General features: G+C 39.0%; 1 protein-coding gene across 1 annotated transcript in view; it reads left to right on the top strand.

The window, feature by feature from the left end:
* The window catches only part of LOC140244568 (inactive ubiquitin carboxyl-terminal hydrolase MINDY-4B-like), a 41,043-nt gene extending 14,140 nt beyond the window's left edge, over positions 1-26,903 (top strand). The window contains exons 4-13 of the mRNA XM_072324194.1: positions 387-506; positions 11,338-11,438; positions 12,622-12,802; positions 14,491-14,556; positions 18,555-18,625; positions 20,637-20,781; positions 22,154-22,252; positions 23,692-23,872; positions 25,772-25,850; positions 26,800-26,903. Of these exons, the coding sequence (XP_072180295.1) occupies positions 387-506; positions 11,338-11,438; positions 12,622-12,802; positions 14,491-14,556; positions 18,555-18,625; positions 20,637-20,781; positions 22,154-22,252; positions 23,692-23,872; positions 25,772-25,850; positions 26,800-26,848 (1,092 nt within the window). The 3' untranslated portion in view covers positions 26,849-26,903. The remainder of the gene's footprint in view (positions 1-386; positions 507-11,337; positions 11,439-12,621; positions 12,803-14,490; positions 14,557-18,554; positions 18,626-20,636; positions 20,782-22,153; positions 22,253-23,691; positions 23,873-25,771; positions 25,851-26,799) is intronic.
* The last annotated feature ends 854 nt before the right edge of the window (positions 26,904-27,757 follow it).

Raw genomic sequence — 27,757 nt, 5'->3', positions numbered from 1 at the left:
GTAGGCCATGGAGTTTGAAGCAATTATTGTTATCAATTACTTCTTTTGCAGACCTAAATGCCAGTACATGATAAAGAAAAAGATAATTATGAGAACACCTCACTATTTATTGCAGTCAAAGTCCACTTAATGCTAAAAAGAGGTAAAAGTGATGTGTTTTTTATTGTAGTTTCATGCCGTGGTCCGTTTCTAGGCAGTGGTCAGGAATGCCTTGATCATAAAATACCCTTCAAATATGAAGACGAGTTTGATCTGTCCACATGGCAGGACAATGGGGATATTTTCTATTTGAAGTTTGCCAATCAGCAAGTCAGGTTTGCATGACCTCTGACCTGTGCATGACCTTTGACCCTAACTCCCGCTTGGTTGTTACCCTATACTTGCAGGGCATCAAACGCATGATCTATGGCTCCAGGATGTTTATGGTTGACCACGACTGGAAAAAGGCCTCGTTCCTGAGGCGGCCCATAGGGGGCACTTTTCCTTACGGACTACTCATGCCTAAGGTGAGTTTGTGGGAAACATGACAAAAATGCTTAAAACCTAATGGAAATTGTGGAGAAAGAATAACAAACAATGTACACAAAGAAAAGCAAAGTATACTTAGCACCTAAAAATGGTTGCAACTCTTGAAAAATCACCTAACTACTTATGGACACCTTTCAAACCTATAGTGCCCAGGCACCTAGCACCTCTGTTTGTATAGCTCTCAGTTAACCCTTTTTGTACCAGGGACTTTGGAGTGTGTGTACAATACTATGGGGTTTTCTGTGCAAGTCAGCACTCAAAGCCCACAGTGGGTCAATCCCCCTTGACTTTTAATGAAAAGTTGGACAACAAACTCAGACAAACCAGTGGCCCAGTCCAACAGCAAGGTCATTGTTACACAATGGGAATTAGGAAGATTAGGGAGTTTAGGTAATCTCTGTTCATTGACAGTTAGTTTTCATTCATCTCTACGAGACAGCTAGCAAAGAAAGCACTCCAGGGTTTGGCCAATTGACTCTTGAAGGACAGTAAGGGTTAAGATTAACTTGATGTTTAAGTGTCTGCGTGTATGTGTGTGTATTGGTGTCTTTTATTTTCTGTGATATTATGTCACTGTCATTGTGACAGTGATCACAATGTTGTGAAATTATTCTGTCTGGATTATTTCAATCAGATGTCAAGTTTTCATACATTGTGCTTTCTTTGTCTTTGTATGTGGTGAAGGAAAGCAATAATCGAACTGAATTAAAAAAAAAAAATAGATAGAAATATTAAGCATTCAGAAATCCTGTGCTGTCCAGTGATATTTCACTCTGTGGTAAACATACACATACACACTAACAGAAACCTATACTCACACTGACACGGACATACTAATCCAGACGTGTACACTGCACTGACACAGACCTATACACACATTACCTCAGACAGACAGACAGACAGACAGACACACACACACACACACACACACACATACTAGATCCCTGTATGTTATCTGCAATGAGGCTTCCCATGGCATCACCAAGTTACCTGATGGTACCCCCGTCGGCATGTCTCTTTGCTGAATCATTCATCACACACTGTCCCTACCTCCGTGAGCTTGGTTTTATCATTTCCATGACGACGAGAGGAGGGGTTAGTGATAGCATCAGTGATGGCTGCATCACGTGTAACCATAGAGACGGTCGCCAAATAGAATGAGATGGTCCCTGGAAGGGATGATTAAGTTCTTTTAAAGCCCTTTTGTATGCATTAGTCATTACAGGCATTCAGAAGCAGTATTTCATTTTTCAACTAGGCCCTTATGGTTGAATTTTTTTCCTATGATATTTTCAATTTTAAAGTAGTTTGCAGCAACACATGATGGATTTTTTTTTTCACTATGCACTTTGTCTAAGGTAAAAGAGGAAAAACTGAATATATAATGTGGAATATTGAAATTAACAGTCTGTCACAAATGTACACACAAGTAGTTATGTACATGTATCAAGGCTGTATGCATGGTTGTTTAATGTGTATGTACACAGGGTGACCAGATTAATGGAGAACATTCTATATGATATAGATGTAGTACATACAGGCTGACCAGATCAGTGGAGAATTTTCTATGTGGTATACAATGTAGCTACAGTACATGTATGCATGTGACAGGAAATACATTATAGCTCATTCAATCTAGAATGATTTAACCCATTCCAGAAAATTCTAGGAAGTGCTGGCTGAGTGAGGCACTGCCCTTGTAACCCAATGTGATTGGTAGTTAATTTTGGCAATGATGTTATGCACATATTAGGCAGTGAGTCATCCAGGATTCCTGGAATTTGGACTTGCTAGTATGTTCAGGTATGTGGCCCCAGGTTGGAGAAAATTACAGAATGTACTAGAAAGGGGTGAATGGATAGTATATAAGCAGGAGAAATTCTGAGGTAGGTAGAGTACCCAACACCTCTGCTCTGAGAGTTACGTCACTTCTGGCTCTGAAGCGACTTGTTATAGTCAGTCCTGTGTTACCTGCTGACCTGCTATACAAACTGTGTTTGTGGAGATAAGGCCTGGGAGACATTTTGCCTGCAGAGAATTAATTTGCCTACATTGGAGATAGACTCCATATTTTAGTGTCAACGGACATTGTTACGGCAAAGCTGTGACGGGCTGGATTCCTTGCTGGACATTATAAAGTGAATCATCATTCAACGCATCGACTGGACGTGGTCGTCATAACATTGGATTCTGCACATTTTGCTGTGGACCTATACCCTGGATTTATAACGTGGATTATTGCAACCAGTGCCTCTGAATTTACGTTGGAGGAATCATTCATCGGTGCATCAAGGACCATTCATCTGTGTGTCGAACATCGTATCTGGACATCAACAGGGGACTATGTGAACATCGTCATTATCAGATTTTGGACTGTAACACGTGTAAGTGATTTCATTACCGAGTTATAATTGTTTCTATTGATCATTATTGTACTGATGTGAAAACCGATTACGAGTCTGTACCCACAATATCACTGTTAATAAACCGCCTGAACATTAGTCGATTGTTTCTTTTGTGCGATCATTCTCAGAGTGATTTTGGTCGTAACAAAATTGGAGGCTTGTGTCCGAGAAGTGAATTTAAAGCCAAAACTTAGAATTTGGAACGTTCCGGAATCCAGAATATTGGTACAGACAAAATACCAGTGAGTTGATTGTTCAATTGTACATTGTGTGTAATACATGTGACAATGTCAATCAGTACAATGGATGTTCAGGCATTTGTTCAGAGGACAGATTTGTCCCTCAAAGATTTGCAAAGGTTACGCAAATGTGATTTGACTGCTATTGCACAGCATTGGAATGTTGATGTTCCACAAGGTGTAAGGAAGGCAGAAATTCTTGACTTGGTAGCTGGTCACATGGAGCTCAAAGAAGAAATTGACACTCCAGATCAAGCTCAAATTTCAGATCAAACACGGCTTGAGCTAGCTAGATTGGAAATGGAGAAAGAGAAGATGAGATTGGAAAGAGAGAGGGAGAAAGAACAAAAAGAACTGGAAATGAAGAAACTTGAAATGGAACAGAAGAAATTTGAAATGGAACAGAAGAAATTTGAGGTGGAGCAACAAGTGAAATTGCGTGAGATGGAAATGGCTCATGCACAGACTGTTGGAAATCATGAAAGGGCTCCCCCTGAATTTGATTTGGCCAAGAACATTCGATTGGTGCCAAAGTTTGAGGAAAACAGAGTTGATGCATATTTTGTGTCATTTGAGAAGGTGGCTAACAGTTTGAACTGGCCACAGGAATTTTGGCCCTTGCTCCTTCAAAGTGTGTTTGTCGGCAAAGCTGCCGATGTGTACTCATCTCTCTCAAAAGAGCAATCACGTGACTATGCTACAGTCAAGAAGGCAGTGCTGAATGCTTATGAGTTGGTGCCAGAGGCATACAGACACAAGTTCAGAAATTCGTACCGCAAACCAGGCCAGACACATGTTGAGTTTGCTCGTGAAAAAGAAATGACGTTTGATAGGTGGTATAGATCCCTGAAAGTGGATCAGGATTTTGATAACCTACGTGAGGTTGTTCTCTTGGAAGAATTCAAAAAGAGTGTTGCTTTCAGTGTGAGGTTGCACCTGGAAGATCACAAAGTGACAAGTTTGCATAAAGCAGCCTTTATGGCTGATGAGTATGAGTTGACTCACAGACATGAAAACAGACCACCTTTCAGAAATTTCTCTGGAAATAAGAGAGACAAAAATCAGTCGAGCAACCAACAGAATGCTGGTTCAGGAATGTTGTCTGCACCACAGCCTCAATCTGACAAAGGGTCCAGTACAAGTGCAAATGTCATCAGATGTTTTCATTGTCACAAGAAAGGGCACATAAAGTCGCAATGTTGGAAGTTGCAAAATGGTGCAACGAAGGAGGTGGGATTTGTCATGTCAAAAAGTGTCCTACCCGAAAATAGTGTCCCGTTCAGTGAAACACAGGCCATTGAAAGTCGATCTCCCAAATTCAAAGATAGGCTGAAGCAGGTGGATGAGAGCTGTCGTAGCTTTTTGTTTGATGGTGAGGTGACCCCATGTACTTCTGGTGAGGCAGGTAAACCAGTAGTCATCCTGCGGGATACGGGGGCCTCTCAGTCGTTGATGGTGGATGGTGGTATGACTTTTCCACCAGATAGTGCAGTTAATGCAAAAGTCTTGATTCAGACTGTTGATGGCAGTTATATGTCAGTACCACTGTATAGAGTGGATTTGAAGTGTGACCTAGTTTCTGGTCCTGTTACTGTTGGAGTTGTTCCTGAGTTGCCCATGGCAGGCATTGACTTCCTGTTGGGGAATGACTTGGCTGGGGACAAGGTGGTTGCGTCTCCAGTTGTTTCGGATAAACCAGTGGTGGTTGCTGAAACTGAGCAGTTGCAGGAGGAGTTTCCTGGGATTTTCCCAGATTGTGTTGTGACTAGGTCTCAGGCTCGTAGAGCTGTTCAAGATGATGCGGATTCTGTTGATGTGGAGGAGAATTCCGGTGTTTGGTTGGCAGAAACCTTTTTCAAGGATTTGAATGATGGGGTTGCTGTATTAGGCTCCGAGGCTAACAGTGATGGGCTGTTTAGCAAGTCTTCCTTGGTTGAAGCACAGCAGGCAGACTCTGAGTTGAAAGGCTTGTCTCAGACGGCGTGTTCTGAGGCTGAGGCCGAAAAGGTCCCTGAGTGCTATTATGTCAAAGATGGCATTTTGATGAGGAAGTGGAGACCTCCCCATAGGCCAGCTGATGAGGATTGGACGGTGGTCCGTCAAGTTGTTGTCCCTCCCTGTTACCGCGGTGAGATCTTGAGGATTGCTCACGAGTTACCTGTTGGCGGGCATTTAGGCGTCAGAAAGACAAAGGATCGGATCATGAGGCATTTCTATTGGCCAGGGTTGAATGTGGATGTGGCTGAGTTTTGCAAGACTTGTCACACATGTCAGGTGGCTGGTAAACCACAGCATTCAGTGAAGCCGGCGCCATTGATTCCGATACCTGCGTTTGAAGAACCATTCAGTCGGGTTCTAGTCGACTGTGTTGGACCTTTGCCTAGGACTAGGTCGGGTCATAAGTACCTCTTGACAATCATGGATATGTCTACACGGTTTCCAGAGGCTATCCCATTGAGAAATATCACTGCCAAGACTGTGGTAGATGCTCTAGTGCAGTTTTTCACTAGGTATGGGTTGCCCAAGGAAGTGCAGTCTGACCAAGGGTCAAATTTCATGTCAGGCATATTTCAAGAGGTGATGTATCGTTTGGGTGTGAAGCAGCTGAAGTCGTCAGCTTATCATCCCCAATCCCAAGGTGCGTTGGAGCGCTACCACCAGACCCTAAAGACAATGATTAGGGCATTTTGTGAGGAGTATCCCGAGGATTGGGATAAGGGCATCCCTTTCCTGCTGTTCGCAACGAGGGACTCCCCAAACGAGTCGACGGGTTTCAGCCCATTTGAGTTGGTGTACGGTCATGAAGTTAGGGGCCCACTGAAGCTCATCAAAGAGAAATTCATGACTGAGGATGATGAGGTCCACCTACTTGACTATGTGTCAAAGTTTCGTGAAAGGCTTTCAAAGGCTTGTGAGGTAGCTAGGGAACACTTGAAAGTGTCACAAGACTCAATGAAGAGAAAGGCAGACAAAAATGCCAAAGCCCGAACCTTCAAACCAGGTGACAAAGTTTTTGTACTGCTGCCCATACAAGGTGAACCACTGAAAGCCAAGTTCAGTGGCCCATACTGTGTCAAAAAGAAACTCAATGATGTGAACTATGTGCTCAGTACGCCAGACAGATGCAAAGAACAGAGAATGTGTCATGTCAACCTGTTGAAAGAGTGCTATGACAGAAAGTCAGTTGGTGTGACATAGGTAGTCGATAGCACAGTAGAATTCAAGGGTGAAAAGTTTTCACTGCATATCACTTACAGTGTATGTGTTTTAAATAGCTCTATTAATGTATGCAAAACAGTTTGACATGATTGTATAAGCTTCGAGAATCCAAGCAATATCAATGTAACTGGTATCCATGAAAAGAGAACATGGAATTAATGCAGCTATTTAAAAGGCCTGTGATAGTATGTGATTATGGTTGCTTGATTTTGATTTTACCTCACACTCGTTGTAAATAACAATGAGAAATTGTGAAGGTAAAAGAAACCCTTGCTACGGCAAGGCTTTCTTTTTCCCATGGGGGATGGTGTCACAAATGTACACACAAGTAGTTATGTACATGTATCAAGGCTGTATGCATGGTTGTTTAATGTGTATGTACACAGGGTGACCAGATTAATGGAGAACATTCTATATGATATAGATGTAGTACATACAGGCTGACCAGATCAGTGGAGAATTTTCTATGTGGTATACAATGTAGCTACAGTACATGTATGCATGTGACAGGAAATACATTATAGCTCATTCAATCTAGAATGATTTAACCCATTCCAGAAAATTCTAGGAAGTGCTGGCTGAGTGAGGCACTGCCCTTGTAACCCAATGTGATTGGTAGTTAATTTTGGCAATGATGTTATGCACATATTAGGCAGTGAGTCATCCAGGATTCCTGGAATTTGGACTTGCTAGTATGTTCAGGTATGTGGCCCCAGGTTGGAGAAAATTACAGAATGTACTAGAAAGGGGTGAATGGATAGTATATAAGCAGGAGAAATTCTGAGGTAGGTAGAGTACCCAACACCTCTGCTCTGAGAGTTACGTCACTTCTGGCTCTGAAGCGACTTGTTATAGTCAGTCCTGTGTTACCTGCTGACCTGCTATACAAACTGTGTTTGTGGAGATAAGGCCTGGGAGACATTTTGCCTGCAGAGAATTAATTTGCCTACATTGGAGATAGACTCCATATTTTAGTGTCAACGGACATTGTTACGGCAAAGCTGTGACGGGCTGGATTCCTTGCTGGACATTATAAAGTGAATCATCATTCAACGCATCGACTGGACGTGGTCGTCATAACATTGGATTCTGCACATTTTGCTGTGGACCTATACCCTGGATTTATAACGTGGATTATTGCAACCAGTGCCTCTGAATTTACGTTGGAGGAATCATTCATCGGTGCATCAAGGACCATTCATCTGTGTGTCGAACATCGTATCTGGACATCAACAGGGGACTATGTGAACATCGTCATTATCAGATTTTGGACTGTAACACGTGTAAGTGATTTCATTACCGAGTTATAATTGTTTCTATTGATCATTATTGTACTGATGTGAAAACCGATTACGAGTCTGTACCCACAATATCACTGTTAATAAACCGCCTGAACATTAGTCGATTGTTTCTTTTGTGCGATCATTCTCAGAGTGATTTTGGTCGTAACAAGTCAGTTCATATTGTTTACATAAGAAGTATCCATTTTCCCCAATATTTCGTTTAGTATTCAATTATGACAGAAGAAAGTGACAGGATGTTTTACAAACTATGGCAATTGGGAATAAAGTTATCATTGCATGATTGATGAGATTTTAAAGAGAAAACTGATGACCTGCCATAAACTGTGTCACTTAACTTTGCCATTACAATCAATACATCTCTTTGAATGTCCAGTGCACTGCCTGTACCTTTTTTTCCCCTTTTTTTTCTGTCACATTTATATCAAACTTAATAAATATTCTGCATTCGTGACGATGATGCTGATTACAGAATGATGATTACCATTATCATGATATCTATTTGTTCTTTTATCTATATTGTTGTGATGATTGTGATGGTAACAGTGGCGGATCCAGGCGGGGGAGCACCGGGCACGCACCCCCTCTTTATTTCTTGTTAAAACAAAAGAAATAAAGAGAAAACAGGGAGGGGGTGGGGGGCATGCTCCTGCTTTTCATTTTGTAAAGGCGCCTCCCCTTTACAGAATTCCTGGCTCCACCCCTGTGGTAATGATGATAATGATGATGATTACCGTTATCATTCACACATCAATTTGCAATATCTCTTTATATCAAGAATTGTCTTCCAATCAAAGAGAGAAATATGTAAGTCAAGGCTTCAATTTCATGAAAAGCTCTGAAACCTTGGGGCAGCAAGAACCAGGCTGACCTAAAATTTGCTGATTTCTGGAGACATCGCTCAGTAATTCAGTGACTTTGCCCAGTCAGACAGCAAAATGCTGAGAGGAAGTTCTACCAAATGATATGCATCACTTGATGATACCATCAATGTTGGAACCAATTTGCTGGATGTATTTTATGTATGCATGACCTCCCAAGATGGATATAGTTCTGTTTAGGATGTTGGATCCATTAAATTAGTCTTCCCATCTAAACTGTACTTGACTTTTCTCTTGCATCACACTTCAGATTTCCCTTTGATGTGTGGATCTTGTACACTTTCAAACAAATTTGCCTAGTATATGCCCAATCTACATTGCCTGTAAACAACTGAAATGAGTGCGAGAGAAGATTCAATCATCTCGAGTTTGACAAGGACAGAAATGTTTTTAACTTGTCTTACAAAATGTACTTTTGTCTCTGTGAACTTGAACAAAATAATGGGTTTGCACTCTGAGACTATTTACCTTACAATAGACATCTGTTGTCATGGTGCTGATTACCCTTGGGGCATTAGTTGTGTCAATACCATCGTCGATGAGTAGAGAATCCATATATTCTAGTGGAATAACATGGGAATTAGGCACGCTCTAGGTAGCTGATCAAATACGTGCTAATTAGATAATGCGGGATAATTATGCCGAGTTAGGCATCCTCCGGAGATGAAGTTAGCTGCAAAATGAGCAAGCCTACAAAATTTGTTGCAGTTTAGTGATATGGCTTCACTATTAGCCATTGCCCAGTTGCCGACCTTCAGTATTCGATGATACTGGAGAGTATCAGTTGAGTGTTTGTTTGTTGAATAATTAGACATCAAGAACAATCTTATGATAGTCTTCTTGTTCAGACCCAGTATCAGTCCTCTCATTCGCCAAAGTTTCAGTCATTGCATTCACTGAATTTTCAATGTGACAGTGAAAGTAGCTCATTAATGTCTAAGAGGGATGATTTAATATATTCAGAGGATAAAAATTCAGCCCATTTTGTCTGTTTTCCTCCTCTCGGAGACACCGACAGTTATATGCGCTTGAAAACACAGCCACTTATAGTAACAAGTTGCAAAGAAAGGGTTATCCAAATTTGTTTCCATCCGCCTAGTTTACAAAAGAAGTTTGTGTGATGTTTGGAAAGCCAGCGAATCCATCCGACAGTCTCATGAGTGTTGAAAGTAGAGTTGAAGTCAGAGCTGGTCTTGGTCTGATTTCAGTGCACATTATTTTATAATCTGATGATAAAGCAGACAGTATACAGATAATGGTACAGAGTGCTGCCTCCTAGACTGGTGTAAATATTTTGATGGAGGATACTTCTCACCTACTATAGGGCTTTTTATACTTGCAAAATTTTTGCTTAGTCCCATACCAACGATGGGGCTAAGGGGGGGGGGGGGGGAGGGGCCTTAGCCCCACCGTTGGTATCGGACTTTCCTTAGCCCACTTTCTGTTTACACTTGTTTTTGCGAAAGTGGGCTAGCTCCACCGATAATCCCGTACTATCTGGCCCTGCAAAATAGCAGGGTTAGCACTGCAATTGCGGTGCTAACCCCGCAATTGCGGTGCCAAGCAAGCGAGTGTAAATACAACGAAAAAATAATCTGGGGCTAGGTGACAGAGACGAAGTTCGACCCCCCACTGACCAATCAGAAACGAGGTAATCAAGTGCTGCTGGTGCGTGCGTGTACTTAATCAGTGCACAGCGTAATGATGAATATTCATGTGGTTTGGAAAGTACGGGGCGAGAAAGAAATATGAGTGTAAAAAGGTCAGTTTTCTCCTTGGCCCAGGACAAGAGCTTAGTACGGGATTTATTGGCGAGTGTAAAAAGCTGAAAAAATTGGTACGGGACTAACGATAGTCCTGGGTCAGAGAAAGTACGGGGTTAAGAAACACAAGTGTAAAAAGGGCTTATCTGTATTTTGGAAGTCACAGCAAGATAACCCTAGCCAGGGTGTTTTGGGCCATGTTTCTTATCACTTGCGCCCCAGATAGCAATGAAGAGATGTCTATTCTCAAACAGTGTTACATTTTTTGTCATACACTTACCCAAATTATGTACAATGGTATGACATTATGAGAACTCATGTTGTACCACTGCATTTGTACTTTGACTTAGTAATGTTAGGAATATGTTTGAGTTGTCGTGGTAACACAGTTATAACAAATATTCTCTTACTTTTCTTCAAAGCAGAAACATAGTTATGGTATATCATGATTAGATTTATAAAATGATCTTCATTACATTGTATGACATCCTAATTTTTGATTGCATATATTTGTATGCCTCTACCCTGACTTGGTGACTTTATATGCTGTATATTTTGCCAGGCCTTTATCATGCTGAGTCGGGTGCTATTTGCGAGAAAAATATTAATACTGATCCTGACATGAGTGTGACATTCACATCATTCCCCATCCAGTGCAAATTTAACCACTCACAAAATCATAAAAATGGCCCATTTCGCAAAATATTAGACTTGCTAAATATATGGCATGTATGGTATGTTACAGTTTTCAGTTGTCTCTCTGCCTGTGTACCAATGCCAAATCTAACAACAACAACAACAACCACAAATAACATAAAGCAGACATTCGTATATTCAGTTTTTAATGTAAAGATGATAATGAGTTGCTATGGTGTTAGAAGAAATTACTCATTCCAAAGTTAACATTTGCATAGAATATGTTTTTAAGCAGTGACTAAATGGACCAGAGATATAATGCATATAAGTATATTATTATTTCTCTCTCTCTCTCATTATTAAAGGATAAGTCCCGAGGATTAATGATAGCAGTACAGGCTCAACTCATTCACATCATTCTAGGGGGAGATGAGGAGACAAATCACTCAGCCCTTGACCCAGCAAAGTGAGTTGATTTTAATACATTCTTTCATTTCTCTTCATCTCCCATCTTTCTCTTGTTCTTCCTTCTCTCTATCCTTTCCTCTCTCTCTCCTTTCCTTTTTCTTCTTCTACAATGGCTCATTCTCTTCTATGTGACCCTGTATCACAAAACCAACAAAAAGTCGCCAGGCATGGGTTTTTAGTTAAGGGCAGATTCTAAAAGAACAGACTCTAAGCTTTAAAATGATGTATAACTCGATTCAAATGAACTCCCATAACCTACCTAAATACTGCCAAGAAAGCACACACTCTGGAAAAGTGTGAACTGAGAAAAGAGGCTCTGAAGTACAAGGTCTATTCAAGTGTTTAGTCTTTACCAAGCTGTGCAAGCTATGCGATGAAAGGGACAAAACTCAGGATGTAAACCACCAGAGCAGCAACCGTGAAGAGATTATAAGATTAAGCTGAAATTGAGCATGTTCTATTAACACATTCTGTCCGTGATTAATGCCAACTTTCAAAGCATTAGCAATATCCTTTCAAAAGTTATTAGACTTGAAAGTGAAGAGTGTGCAAAGGATTTCAAGAAATGAAAAAGGGGCCTCTGAGACATACCTGATCATTCTACTCCCCTCCAAAAAAAGGTTGTAGAAAAACTGCTGAAAACACACTTTCCCATTCATATTATGATCCCAAACTACAGAATAATATAGAAGAAGGATAGCCCTTTCAGAAAATATACACAACTCAAGATTGACTCAGTTGACCAATTTCACCCATTTTGAGTCCTCATGTAAAATCAAGGGGTGCGACTTTTTGTTCGTTTTGTGATGTACGGTCACATATAAAAGGTACATTATTTTCCTCTGTGATTCTTTTTTTTTTTGGTTTCAATTTGTCTCTTGTTGTTATATATTTATATGTATAGGCCCTATGTATATTTGCATGATCAACCATCATTCATTAGTTTCTCCTATATAGATTCATATAAATTTATGTACTGGTTAAAGGCGGTATGTTTACATGAATTTAAATGAGTGTATATATGCTTCACTTACATTTGAGCAATCAACTCGATATTGTATTTTGTTTACATAAGCCATTATTGGTATGTTTATGATCCACAATGAAATGGAAATTCTAGGTAATCAGTAAGTCATAATTTTGGGCCCATGTTTGATGTCCATTTTCACTTTTCCTGCCAGAGTGGCAGCCCGCCTAAAGCTGTCGTCTGAAAGGAAGCAGAGGAGAAGTTTTGTCGAAGCTCTGACCAGGATTCTCTGGCGGGCTGGTCAGGAGAAGAAGGCCAAGGTGGTCCTACTCTACTCGGCCTATGCTGGTCTCCTCTACTCCGAAGAGAAGAGGCTCGAACACTTCATAAAGACGGTAAGATGATGGCCTTTAGTTTTCATTCTGGTTTTGCCAGTTTAGTCTTCCAAGAGTTCCCTCTCTATTTAGTGCTTCTAGCATTGTCAAAAATTGAGCCTTCCTAACGTAGACTTTTACTTTTTTATTCTCTTGTACATGTATTATTGTTTAGGAATAGGATATATCCAGGGCTGGACATTAGCAGAGGCCCGGTGGCCCGGACCACTAAAAATTAATGTCAGGCCACCAAATTTCAAAAGCGGCTACCTTTTGGTGACCCGATCTGGCAACTAACATTTAGGTTTATTGTTATGTTTGTTCTAATTTCGCGCCACCAAAATTTCAGATTTCAAGACGTGAGTGGCCTGAACAGGCCACCAGAAAAAAAAATACAGTGTCAAGCCCTGATATATCCTTTTGTATCATTATGATGCATACTGTGCACTTCACCATGATACTTCCAATCCATCAAAAATCAAAATGACTTTGCCTCTTGTATAAAAGCCCTATGATCAACTTTAGTTTTGTTACTGTACAAATATTGCTCTACCACATTTTTCTGTGAGTGTGACTGTGTCAACAAGTGCTTGTATGATTTATTGCTCACTTTGGAACCTGTTAACCAAAATTTGTTTTATGAGTTTTTGTGACATGTAAACTGAAGGAAGGAGTTATTTCAGGTATTTAAAGTAACATGATAACAGTCAGGTGTTTTATTGTTCAGAAAATCTTATGACAGAGTTAAAGACTTTTCCTCTTGTGAAAAGCAATTGCCCATTACAGGACAATATGTTTTGAACTTTGAAACCATTAGTATCTTAAACTGGTTGATATTAACTAGTCATGAGCTTTCATTTGCCATATCTATGGGTTTCTCTAATTCTGATGACTGATGGACTTAAAGGGACTGTACAGTATTGGTTGAGGTGAGGATTCAGGTTTATACAATTTTTTGAGATAATGAGAAACCTCTTATGAAATATGAAAGAGCATGTAATTTCAAGAAGGATTCAACATTTATTTGATAAAAATTGTTTTTCAAATGCCTGAGATATTAAAAAAAGCGATAATAATAAAATGCGACAGGCCACGACTTTTATTAGGATCTCTTTGTTTCATCTTTTTTTTTGGATATCTCATTTCAAAACCGATTTTCATCAAATAAACTCTCAATTTCCCTTAGAATTGCATGCTCTTTGACACCTCATAGAGTGGTTTCTCAATATCTCGCAAAACGTTCAAAGTTAAATCCTCACCTCAACCAGTACTGTACAGTCCCTTTAAAGTTGACTTTAGATGAACAAGTGCATTTTCAGTGCCAGCACTTCAGCAATCATAATTTAGCCAGTAATTATTGCAGCAGAAAAGGCAGACAATGATAATATTTCACCGCTTGGAAAATTACCCATTCGAGAGCAGTGCATACATTGTGGGGGAAAAGTGGAGTTGCCAGAATATGTGCAATTAAGCATCTGTATGTCAAGTTGAGATTTGAGCAAACAATGATTGATGGTTACTATGTTAAGTGCTCAGGGTTTAAATTCTATCCCATAGTTGTGTATTTTTCAATCAGCATTTTGAAAGGTTGTTATGACAAAGTGAGTTGGGATATAACCATGCTTTGTACTGAACGAGTTATGGCCCCAAAATGTTGAGCATAAATGCGCCCCTAGTTTATTTGATCTGGTTATTCCCTTATTATCCAGATTAAGGTCGTAGAGTGTGTGACCTATGAACGGCTCAGAAAGGTCATGGAGAAGAGGCTGCACATGGTAAGTGATGCGAGCTAGTCATTGTCAATCAGAATGACAGATTTTGATGAGGAGGAGTGGATCGTAACATCATATTGTTATCATCTTGTTCACATACATGTGACTGCCTAGCTAAAAAATCCACAAAAAGTCACAAATTAGGATTCTCTGTTATGAACCAAAATGTGTCATCTGGGTAGACCGACTCAAATTTTCAAAGTTTGTCTCATCTGGGAGAGTAATCTTTCCTCTACCTACTGTCAAAATTTGGCAGCTTTAAGCAAAATAGAAATTGAGATATTACTAATTAGCAGTTTTTCTGAACAATATTTGTTTTTCTGACAGGTACTGCTTTCAGTGTGAAATAGAAGAGCTGATGTTTTCATCTATACTCCTGCACTGCTTGCCTGATTGACCCTCATCCTTAAGTCCTCTTTTCTCCCTTTTCTATGAAACTGCACCCCCTAACTCTCTCTCTTATTTCAGTCACTTTTTGAATGGGTTAGGATGGTCCAATAATAACAAGTTATATATCATTTTAAAGCTTATAGCTTACTCTCTTTAACTATGTAGAAAAGTGGAAAATAATTTTGGCCTGCCCTTTGTGGATGTGGATGTTGAGCTGGGTGGTCACATGTGCTCACCATTTTCATCAATCTTCCAGGTCTTTATTTTCTGTTTCCTTGCTTAAGTTGGGTTTTAGATGATACATTAATCTCCAGTTTCAGTTATAATGTTCTCTCTCTCTCTCTCTTTCTGTCTTTTGTCTCCTCTATCTCTTTGTTGAATAACTGGCTAAAGAAAAAAAGAATATATGAATTATATATATATATATATATATATATATATATATATATATATATATATATATATATATATATATATATATATACATATACATATATATATTCATATATGTATGCATAAATGCACACGACATGGATACATCAAATACTCGAGTTAGATCTGTGATATAACACAAATTTCATTATTGTGACATAAAATTTTCTCTCATCTTATTTTTTCCCATTCCATTCCATTCCATTTTACTCTTCCATTTCCTTCCATTCTATTTGATTTCCCTACATTTCTTGTCACTAAATTGTATGTAATCTTTGCATTGGTCTCTATTTTGGGATACATGGAAAGTTCTTTTGTGTGTGTGTGTGTGTGTTCATTCACACATTATACGAAGGATGCAATACACAAAATGATCAAGAGACATAATAATGACATATGCAGACATATAGGAATATACATTTTGCCTTCAGGTGAGATAAAGGCCATACTATGCAGAAACCTTCAAAAAACCTTCAAAATAACTACCAATGAATATGCTTACTAAATCCCTCCAGCACTACACCTAGAGCCAACTTGTTACTATGGCAACCAGAGGTATCTGATGATTAGTGTTTGCATCTCTCTCCAGTTTTGTGAAAGGTCCCAGAGAATGTCTCTTTTTGTTGCGTGTTGCCATGGTGATAAATACACATTATTTTTTTCATGTGGTAATATTTGTCAGTGTTAGCAGGATGCAATTGAAAACACAAAGATAATGGATTTTTTTTTCTCCGATCACTCAGGGAAGAATTAGGGCTCAATTTGAATTTTGTCATTGTCATGGTCATTACTGGAGCTTTATATGGTGATCGCCTTTCTTTTCAAATGATTCTTTTTTTTTTTTGTTAGATAATCATCAGTTATATGTGACCGGCGACAACGGTTTCAGGCAAAAGTCGCGAATTTTGAAAATTCATTTTTTCACTGAATCACATTGCCCATATCCTAAGCTTTGCATTGATATAAAACACTTGTATTCTTCGGCACCATAAGTGGGCATAGAAAGAGAAATAAAATACACTTTCTAAGTTGTTAGCCTGACAAAATTGCGAGAAAACAGGCTTTGAAGATTCACCTCTTTCTCAAAGACAATGTCCGAGCGGCGATGCGAGGGGAGAATCACCCATCCGTACGATGGTGTCAATTGATGTTAAGCTCCGCCTCTAGCAACCACATCGCCTTCTGATTGGCTCACTGAGAGAGTCAAATTTCCCGGGCACCTTCCTTGGAGCTCAGCGTATGGAGCCGAGAAACAATGCGTTTCGCTCGGGTTTGTTTACCAGTACGTCTTTCAAGATGGCGAATACGATAATTACACGTATGGTGTACATGTACATGTGTATATGGTGCACGCATTACGCAATGGCATCCACACGCCATGTCCTTGTGCATGTAACAGGAGCGGTGGCGAATCCACACATTTACAAATCGCGTTTTCATTGTGGTTGATGTGTCTTTATCATTGGCGACCCTTTTGAAGGCAGAAAATTGCTAGTGCTGACAAGGGTCACGCTTCCTGTTTGTTTTGCTTTTACAAGACATGCATATATAATAATGTTGCTTTGCTCGGTGGTGCTAATTGAATTAAAACAAACAAACAAACAAACAAACAAACACGACTCGTAAGTTTGGTGCGAACTTGACGTGTAGTATTTGGATATAATTGGTCACATGTGACCGCTCCTTTCCTCTCATCTACCTTCCATTGAGTCAGTCTGCTGTCATAATTTATACTACATGTACAAGTAGACAAATTTGAGAATATTTACACTGTAGTTTTCTTTTCACACGATTATGTTATGCTACATGATTTTTGTTTCACTTCCGTTGTCGAACATTGCGGTAGAATAGTTTGGATAGAAAGCCAAACGAAGAGCACGCAGTATACAGAGCGAGCGTATATAAACCACTATACCAAGAACAATGGAGCATGTAATCGTGCATGCGTGGACAAAGCATTCCCCAAACGCTGCAACTGGTGTCTCCGAAAGCCGAATTATGTAAATGTGTGCGACGCACCAGCCAATCGCGTGCGAGACCCTGCGCCGTAGCAACGCTGGGGATATTGGCGCGGCGTTCGAAAGAAGCTCGAAACTGACGAGTGCGATCCAACATAGGGTGCTTAAAATTTCATTTTCGATAGGAAACACTTAGTCTTATGCAATGAAATTTAGTGTAGATGTAGAAAACATATCAAAGATTCGATTTCTGCAAAAAACCTAAATCGACAAAAATAATGGTCAAAATCTTTGTACCCCGCCTAGGAGGGAATTTGCTCTTGCGACTTTTGCCTGAAACCGTTGTCGCGGGTCACATATTATCAAGTGCCCCTTCCTCATATTGACTATTCATATTAGTACACACACACACACACACACACACTGTGAGGGTTTTGCAGAGCTCTTCAGCCATCAAATGATTGATGAAATAGTCATTGTATTAGCTGTAAGGTATAGTGGATGAATTGAAGATTAGACCGGGGGCCTACTTCATGGAGGTGCCAGCAAATATTATTGTACGTTGCAGTAATTGCACATTATTGTATTTTGCAATAATTGCAATCAACCATAGAAAGAGGCTGGAGACAACCATTCACCTGCTAGCAGTTGCAATAATACAATTGTTGCAATTTAAAGTAATTGAAAACATTTTCATATAATGGCTCTCGGAGGCATTGAGAACTGTTGAAAGATGATAGATCCAGCAATAATGTCTTGTTGTCAGACTTGCAGACAGGCATTTATTTTTATACGCATTAATTGTGAACTGTGATGGCATGTTGATAATCATTTTCTTTTTTCAAGTCAATTCTCATAAGGCCAGCAGTGCGATTGGTGATAGCGCATAGGTTTAGCTTTGGGTCATGGGGTCAAAGGTGAAGCGAATATGCTGAAATTTCACCTGTATTCCTTATTTTGAAAATGGCTCAAAGTATTGTGGTGAAAATTGGTGCATGAGTACTAGGTAATGATTATAAATATTTACTAATCATGTGAAATTGTGGTCTCACATTGGCAGTATGATTTGTAGACCTATTGGGAGAATAATGTGATATGGCGGAGGCATTCCAAGTGACATTTCTAGTTATATTATGCATTGATGTATATTCTATGTTGAAATAATGTTTGACATATCTACCCCTATATGATATTTTCCTTATCTGGGTTTCAATTTTCCAGTTTGAAAATCGAGATGGCGGTGGAGCCCTCATGTTCTTATACAGCCTTATCCTCTCAAGAACATTAACACAGTAAGTTAGCACTTTCATTATCTTTTTAGTTTTTGGTTTTTTTTATTCACAATAGAGCTGCCTTGTGTGTGTATGTGTTTGTGTATTTCTTTTTGTCCTTTATTTTTAGGTCTTTGCCTAGTATTACTAGTTAGCAGTTATGTATTAGTTGTTGTTTATGAGAATGCTACAAACTACAAGCTTTTCCTTTGTAGAAGTCCTTCCCATTTCCAGTCAATTTCAATTTGGTATTTGTCATAAAATTCACAAAATTATTGGATTCCAGTTCACAATATTCTCCTTGATTACAATGCTCTCTTGATTTTTTGTAGTTATGTGTATTCAAATGTTTATTTACAATTGTACTTTTTTGTTGGAAATGAAAAAGAAATGAAATGATATGAAATGAGAATAAATTGTCTACATGTACATCTAATGTTCCAGCTGTGTACTTGAAAGCTACAGGTATTTTTTTTTTCTCTTCAGAATTTTCATATTCTGTCTAGTCTGGGTTGTGATATATTTGGATGGACTAGCTTAGACCCCGTGCGAGGCTCGGCCACGGCCGAGCCGCGGCCAAGCCGCGGCCGAGCCCAGCCCCGCTTCAGTGTAAACGCGCAAAAGGCCAAATGCGAGGCCAAAATTGGCCTCGCATTTGGCCTCGCTCTGGAGGTGGTCTCGGCCGCGGCCGAGCCGCGGCCGAGCCCTGCCTCTTCTTGGTGTAAACGCAAACTGGGCCAAATGTGCGGCCAATTGCGCAGCCAATTTTAGTCTGGCTTCCAAACCCTCTGCCTGTATCTTTCGCTATTCAGGATATTAACCCCCTCAACGTCGAAAATTAGTATAGTTTAAGGTGGTTTTGTCCTGCAAAGGATTTTTTCCTTCGGCAAAGGCCTTTGCCCGAATGGCGGAATTCATTTCGCAAAGGGTCTGAAAACCAGACAATACCAAATTGCGTTTGTTTACAAGCAGAGCGCCACTACGACAAAATATTGAAAGGTTTGAATCAAAAGCGCGGCCGAGCCCAGCAGTGTAAACGGACAAAATTGCGAGGCTCGGCCGCGCAATTGAGGCCGGACTCGGCCGTGGCCGAGCCGCGGCCGAGCCCGGCCCCGCACTGTAAACGGGGTCTTGGATGCCAAGTGCATGATCGTTGAGATCATGTATGGTTTAGAAACTACACATAGGATTACACAAGGATTATGTATGGATGTTAAATGATGTGTATGTAAAGATCATGATTTTAACAAAGTGATTTTGCACATGTTGATTACAAAACATTCACATCAGAACCACAGAATCACACAATCAGACACTTTATGATCTAAGGTTTTGTTACATTTATGTGTTTAAAGTTGTCAGCATGGACAAGGCTTTCTGAAGTACTTTCAAGTGTAACTTGCTCAATTTCTCGGAAGATGAAATTTTAATTCAAATACCACTTGTGATACCTTTGCACTGATGAATACACCACCTGAGTTACTGTGTGTAAATAGTTGAAACCAATATTTCTCTTCCAAGAAAATATATGAAACTTTAAAAATCGATAACTTGTGAATGTCTTTGTCCAATTTTTCACAAACTTCTGCCATCACTGTTTGTGTTTATGTTATTCATGACTTGCAATTCAAATCTGTTGTGCAATTCTGTTGTTAAATGATATACTTGCAGAGAAAACATCTATTCTTTTAAGGCCTTTGTATCGCCTTAAAAAACAACGCATCTTGATTTACGTTATACTATACAGTATCTTTTCCTTGCAAAATGGTCTGAAAGAAGGCATTGTTGATTGTATAACATGTTTATATATTGTAGGTCACAACACAAATTTCTTGAAGTTCAACTACTTTTAACATTGCGGAATCCACTGAAAGCAATTGATTAACAAAGGAGTTCCATTACCTTCTTGCTACCATTTGCCTGGGTCAAAGGTCAAAATGAAAGGATAAATGCATGAGTTATGATGGCAATATGATGAGGACTGCTAGTAGAACGTCCGAAAGTGATGTGGTGCTTGTGTTTCCTCCGCTAGACTCGAAGATGACCTGCAAGGGGATGTTCTACTGACCGCTGATGACCAGTGCTCCCTCTCTCTCATCAATCTCATCCTCAATGGTCAAGCCACACCCTACCTGTTTAATGGGAACCAGGAATATGACCTCAACTCGAAACCTCTAGTAAGTTGTGGGTCAGGGCTGGATTGAATAAAAATTAAAGTTAATATAAAACTGGAAATTTTCATGTGTGTATGTTTTCACGCTCAGTCGGTTAAAATGAATTTCTCATGTTTTTTATTTTGTGGAATCAAAGAGCTGAAATATATTATGTACTATAAGCAAAAATATTTGCATACTTTTATTTTTGCGCTAGTTTCCTGATGCGCGAAATGCTTGAATATTTCACTTTTTCAATAATATGATAACAGTTCCCATGGCAACAACTAATTAAGCCCTTCCTTTCTGATGGGAAATGAGAGTTTGACCCCAAATCAAAATCTCTCGTGTGTCCCAAGTCCAGGGCATCAGCAAAGCATGACAGACTTACAGGGATGTTTTAGCAGTTACTATGGCAACAGCTGTTTAACTTTGAATGACTTTTGCTTATTGTCATGGCAATTTTCTGCTACACAGGTGAGGGGCTGGGCATTATTCATGAAATCTCATAAGTGATGAGCCCCTAAAATGGCTTTCATTCTCCATTATGAAATATTCATGACACATGAATTCAAACATGCTGGAGTGGTACTAACAAAAAAGAAATAGAATTTAATGTGAAGGCAATTTCATAGTATAGTGTCAGTGTTTGTATGCCCATGATTTTTGTTATTATTATCTTGGCTACTACTAACACACTGAATAATCGATGCTTATTTGTTTTTTTTGAAAAACATTACTTGATTGATGAGTTTTCTGTATTGCCATGGCAGTGAAGTTGACTCTTAAAAACGGAAAAAGGCATGAGTATTGATGATAGTACCAATAGCAGATTTTTCATTGATGATTGCAGGCTAATGGGCAAATTCAAGTCTGTTTTATTTTTCATATTTTGGTTGACTTCTTGCAGAGGTGGAGCGGAAATGAGTTTTTACTTGAACTGATTGATAAATTGCCCTACGTGTAAATAAGCTGCAATTAATCAGTTTTTTAGTAGTGGCCATGATAAAAAGATAATGGGCACACAAACTTAGGTTTGATTCGAACCATCAATCTCCTGATCACTGGGCAGGCGTTCATATCCACTGGACAACCGAGCTCCCACCCGACAGCCAGTGCTGGTTCTAAACCTTATAGCATGCAGTGGGTACTGTGTATATATTCAAATTAAGGAATTCTTTTGTTAAGTTATTTCTATTAAAACTGATTGACAAATTGCCCTACACATGATTTCTATCTTTTCCTCTACTAAAACACTGATCAATCAGTGCTTTTTTTAAACTTTGATGTAGGGCAATTTGTCAATCAGTTGCAATAAAAACAACTCAATGAATGAATTCATTAATTTGAATATATGTGAGTTTGTCATTGGTCAATTGTTCTCTTCTGTTGACAGGATGTGGTGAGGCGTGGTATCAAGAAAAGAGCAGAAATTGGAATTCTGGTTGTAGACAGACCTGAGGGGAAGGATGCAAAAAATCACAAGAAAGTTATGGTAAGGTGCACCAATTAATGATAATACTATTATAGTCTTTTCTATTGCGCATTTCCCAATGAATTTATCAAAGCACTTCACATCCAAATTTAAAATCAAAGGGAAAATACAAACTTTTTCAATATCTTTTTGAATATTGAAACTGAGGGTGATAAGCAAAGTTCCTTTGGCAAGGTATTCCATGCCTTTGGTCCACAAAATGAGAAACTACACTTACCAGCCTTAGTTTTAACACGTGGTATCTGGACTCCCTGTACCAGATAGAGTTTTGTGTCTTGCATCGGCTTGTGACCTAAATGTGGTGTAATGGTGCAAATTTGACTGTCATGTCCTTACTGTTACTGTAATAGTGGAAATTTTCGCGGTGTTGAAATTTTCGCGCATTTCGCGTAACCAGAAACTAGCGCAAAAATAAAAGCATGCAAATATTTTTGCTTGCCATACGTTCCTGTGCATGATGCCTTGATTCCAAGCACGAAAAATTAATCGCGGGAAAATATCCACTTTTACGGTATCTGAATGCAGTAATCATTGTAGAAAGGATTTCTGCCTTTGTAGGATGAAGTGATTGATTCACATTTGTTCAGATTACATTGAATTAATAGTAGATGATAACCATGAGAGACAAAGAAACGGAAAAGAGAGAGGAGAGATATATAATAATGTATGCCTCTTAATGAAATTTGTATCTTTTACATTGTAAACTGACTGTTTTGGGTGCACTGGGTGGATTGGGGAGGATGGCCTGAGGGTCCAAGGGTGCGTTCGAGCGCTCTAAAGCGAACCAAAGCGAACTGAACTAAAGTGTACCGTACCGTACCATGCCAATTTTGGAGCGTTCGAGCGCTCTGTGGAGAAAGCGTACTCACGAGTTATTTTTAGAAAGGTCACGCTTGCTTGTAGCAAGAATGTCATTCACCCCTGGCGCTTGAACTACTTACAGCTGTCCAGAATAAAGAGAATGATGTTTTTGCATTGTGACGTATGCGCATGATACGCGCATGCTTTACAACGAACTTTTGGTACGCTTTGGTACGCTTTTGGAGCACATCGGGAAGTGGTCCACTTTTGGCTCGGTACAGTACGGTAAGGTACACTTTAGGAGCGTTCGAATGCTCCTCTGGCGCGGGTACGGTACGGTACAGTTCGCTTTAGGAGAGCGCTCGAACGCACCCCAAGTCATTTAGTTGGCTCTTTCCAGACCCTGGCTGCCCAACCTGGTGCACCCTTACCACTCCAGTGTATGTTCTGATTTTGAAAAATGTAATATGATATTTGTGATTGAAAGCCAAATAGATAATAATAATGATAATAATACACCAAAAGAGAAAGATTAGGTATGCAGCACTTTAAAAAAAAATCATGTGGGTAGGCTTATATGTTTGTTGATATTAAATCATCAATTTAACCCCCCCCCCCCCCCACCACCACCACCCCAGATTGGCAGCATGCTGAAGACACCCGTCCGCCCCATCTGGGTGCTACGACTGCGGGGGCGCTATTCCCTCTTCTTCTGCTGCAACCTGAACCTGAACAGAGACTGGCGGAGCGAGTCCAGGTTCCACCTCTCCTTCTACACCGGTCAGCCCGAGGAGAAGGAAGAGGCTCGACTGACCATTGGTAGGTCTCTCTCTCTTACTATCATTCTTCCTCTCTCCTTCTCTTACTTCCCCTCTCTTCCATCCCTTTCTCTTTCTCTCTCGCCTCTAATAACTCTTTATGTGCCACGTTCGCACGTCCGACTCATTCGACGGCGTGCCAACTTTACATATTCCGCTCAAACGCACAAACCCGCCCAAACCGATCGATAAATCGCCAAATTCCACAGTATAATGAAAGCGTTTCTCGCGATTCTGTTCCTCTCGTCAGTAGCTTGCATTTTATGTGGTGATTGACTAACAAGCAGTGTTTCACACTGGATTTGCGTGCAAATTCTAATGTTCTGTCACTGCTTTGTGTGCAAAATTATAGATTTGTCATAGAATTTATATCAATGCAAAGTTTTGCATTTTCTCTACAACTTTGCTCACTTCGTCTACAATTTAACATAAATCTATAAAAGTTATAAGGATAGATTTGAAAAACAAAATGTTTTCTCAATGGATGACTACGTTGGTGTCTCAGAATAATGTGGCACACAGGGGGTTTCAACCATGGCACATAAAGAGTTAATTCCAGGCCAGTTGTAAGTTGGTTTGGAAAGAAAAAAGTCAAAATATTATTAGCACAATAGTGAAAATGTGATGAAAATCAGATTATATGTGAGGGAGTTATGACATTTTAAAGATCTAATAATTTTTGAAAAACAATTTGTGAATAGATGATATAAATATGGAAATGAGAGAGCTGATGATGTCACCATCTCACAATTTTTCATGCTTGTCTATGAAAAAATCTGATGATTAGATGATGAAAATCTAATTCTTCTGTCTTAAAAGTGTAAAACATCATTTTATTCATCCTGGCTTTAAAAGTAACTTCAAAATGATGATTATAAATTCAAATAAGATGGAATGTCAGATTTTAAACAAAAATCTGGAAATTTCTATGTCTATGTACAAACTATATGGCAAGTTGTGAGGCAATGACTTCACTCACTATTTGAATATTCAATTTACCTATTTGAGAAGAGAAAAAAAAGTAATTTCTTAATTTCATAAGTCTTATAATTTTCATCCACTTTTAATAAAGTTTTCTCAGATGTTCTTGTAAAAGTTCACTCTTTCTTTTTGAATAGTCTGGAGTTCCCCTTTAAAATGCCATATTCTGTCAGTATGCATAAGCAATGACAGTTTTAAGAAGTTTATGAAGTTCTTGATATATGTGCATATGTAAACCACTGTAAAAGTGAATATTTTTCATCCATTTCGCATAATGTGGACAAGTTACCTTTTACTGAAGCTTGTGCTGCAGCGTGCTGTTTGAAGTGCTTGCTCAATTGTTGTGATCGTCCGTGAAGTAAAAAAAAAAACACTTGAAATTCATCTTACCTAGCAGAGTGTAAAAAAAAAAATCATAATAATTGCATAGAAATATCCACTTTTTGATACAGTATCCCATCCTGGTCTCTCTCTTGAACCCATTTTTAAGCAATATTTTCCAGGAGTGTCTCTCATGATTTGCCAGTCCCTTTCTTTCCTGTCTCTTTGTGATAGATAATATGGCTTAAGTGGCTTCATCTTTTTTTTTGGATAGCCCTGTCCAATATCGTTAAGACCGGTAGTCAATGCTTTCATGAAAAATAAATCTGAATGAAGTCGTCGCATAATGAGATGGGGTCTAGGTTTCTATGTAAATGATGTTACAAAAGTCATATTTTGAAATCCTTTACAGCATATATCCGTTGGCAAGGGATGTAATTGAGGTCACCTGCACATTCACAGCGTAATGAAAATTAATGATGCATAAGGTTGAAATGTTGCATCAGAGGTGAGGGGAAGAATGAGTGGATCCGTGATTGCTGGAAAAAAGACGTAGAAGGTCACTTGTCTGCATAATATGTTTTCTTGAATGCCGCAGACTCAAGGATCAGGTTACGAGATGAGAAGAAGAAAGATGATAAGGTTATACCGGTGGTCGAGGAGTGCATCAAGGACAGGTGAGTAATATCAATCTTGTTTCCCTCTTTATCTGTCTCAATGTCTGTCTGTCTGTCTGTATTCTGTATCTCTCTCCATCTATCTATCTCTCTCCTCTTTCATGTTCTGTCCATCACATTTCCCACATTCATCATCTCTTCTTTTCGACTTTTTGATACCCTTGCCTTAAAGGAGAATGAAACTGAAATACATGCATGGATTGATGGAGGGAATGCAGGAATATTAGTAGAACACTTATGCAAAGTTTCAGGAAATTCGATCAGTCCATTCAAAAGTTAAGAATTTTATAGTTTCAGTACCACCATTGCTGGATAAGTAGACTACAATGTCTTGTAACGTGTGGATGATAAAAAGAAAATATAAAGAAATTCAACATACATGTATACTTATATTTGTAGCATATAGAAAGTGCGGTTGATTTTCTCTTTCAGAAAGCAGGGGAATAATATTACCCCTAAAAAAGGTCAGTAACATGTCAACAGAATTTGTACTTTCATGGAAAAGGACATCTTGTGGAATTCTCTTTGTGTTTTCTTTATATCGCTGTCCATACAGGACGTCACAAGGTGATTTCTATCCTGCCTTATGTCAGGTTTATGTGAGCTTCTGACCATATGAGCATTGAAAAGGAAGGGGGTTTCTTGGGCGAACACTGTACTAAGGTTTTCCATTGATCAGTGGGTAAGAGCACCAGTGTAGCAATCTGGAGGTCTCAGACTCAAAACTGAATGGAATCCCATTTTCTTTGCTCATTTTTCAGTTGTAGTTTTATTATTTTATCTATATATTTCTGGTTAGTTTCTCTTTCTTTGTAGTTGTTGATTACTTCAAGAGTGACGATTAAACAACAATGATGTGTATAAATGTTTGAAAAAAGCAGCTTGTATCTTAAAAAAAAATTACTCCATGAATTGCAAGAAATGTTCTTATCACTTTGATCACTTGCAGGTGGCCAGGTGCTAATGTTGACTGGAATGGAACACCTCCGTTTTATTGATCAACTGCTCAATTGATGTGGACATATCCAATCTTGTTGGGTATTTGATCTCCGGGCCGTACAATCAGAGATGACACGATGAAATTGCTGTCATTGTCTATGCCTTCTGAACATTATTCTGCCAAAGGAACAATGTCATTTGTTTGCTTGACCACTTTTGTTCCAATACTTGTGAATGTCTCAGATCCATAGGAGCAACATTTTTTTTTCTTACTCCCAAGACTCTCATTCTTTGTACGTGAGTGTTTAGCAACCTGACAATTTTGAGCATCGATATGGGACGTTCATATCTGCAATCTTTGTTTGTTTGTTTGTTTGTTTTTTACAGAAAGTTAGTTGTTCTGTGCAATGAATGCACCAAATCAAGTGAATCAAAATGAACCACAATGTAGATGTGAAAATAGTGCATCTTATTTTGGTCTTTGTTTTACAGTCTGTCTGTCACCATAATAGCTGCTAAGCATTCCTGATTTCATTTGATTTGATTTGATTAGATTTGATTTGATTTATTTTTCCACAATAGTCATAAGTGATAAACAAATGAAACAACTTGAAAAAAAAAACTTTAACAAAAATATAAAGACTCTTAGACACAATATATTACAACAGTTCTTCTGGAACTGGCAAAAATTATGCAATAGATTATCATGAAAGAAAAAATTGAAATGTAAGAAATTGCATACATCAGAATTGTCATTCATAGCCCATAATCACACCAGCCTGATTGATTTAGTAAAATACCAATTTCTGGATTGTCCCTCATTTCAACTTTGCATTTTTTTTAATAGTAAACCTTTAATTTTTAGTAGTTTCATGCAGACCACCTCTTATTATTTTGTTTTTCTTTGTGGGGCTGGGGTTGGGGCAGCTGTAGTTTGCATGACTGCATTTAAGATGCATGGAAATGCA

This window comes from Diadema setosum, chromosome 21 (assembly GCF_964275005.1).
Source record: "Diadema setosum chromosome 21, eeDiaSeto1, whole genome shotgun sequence".
In the NCBI taxonomy this organism is placed as follows: Eukaryota; Metazoa; Echinodermata; class Echinoidea; order Diadematoida; family Diadematidae; genus Diadema; species Diadema setosum.
The sequence above is the reverse complement of the archived record's forward strand: the minus strand, read 5'-3'. Positions and strand labels throughout refer to the sequence as shown.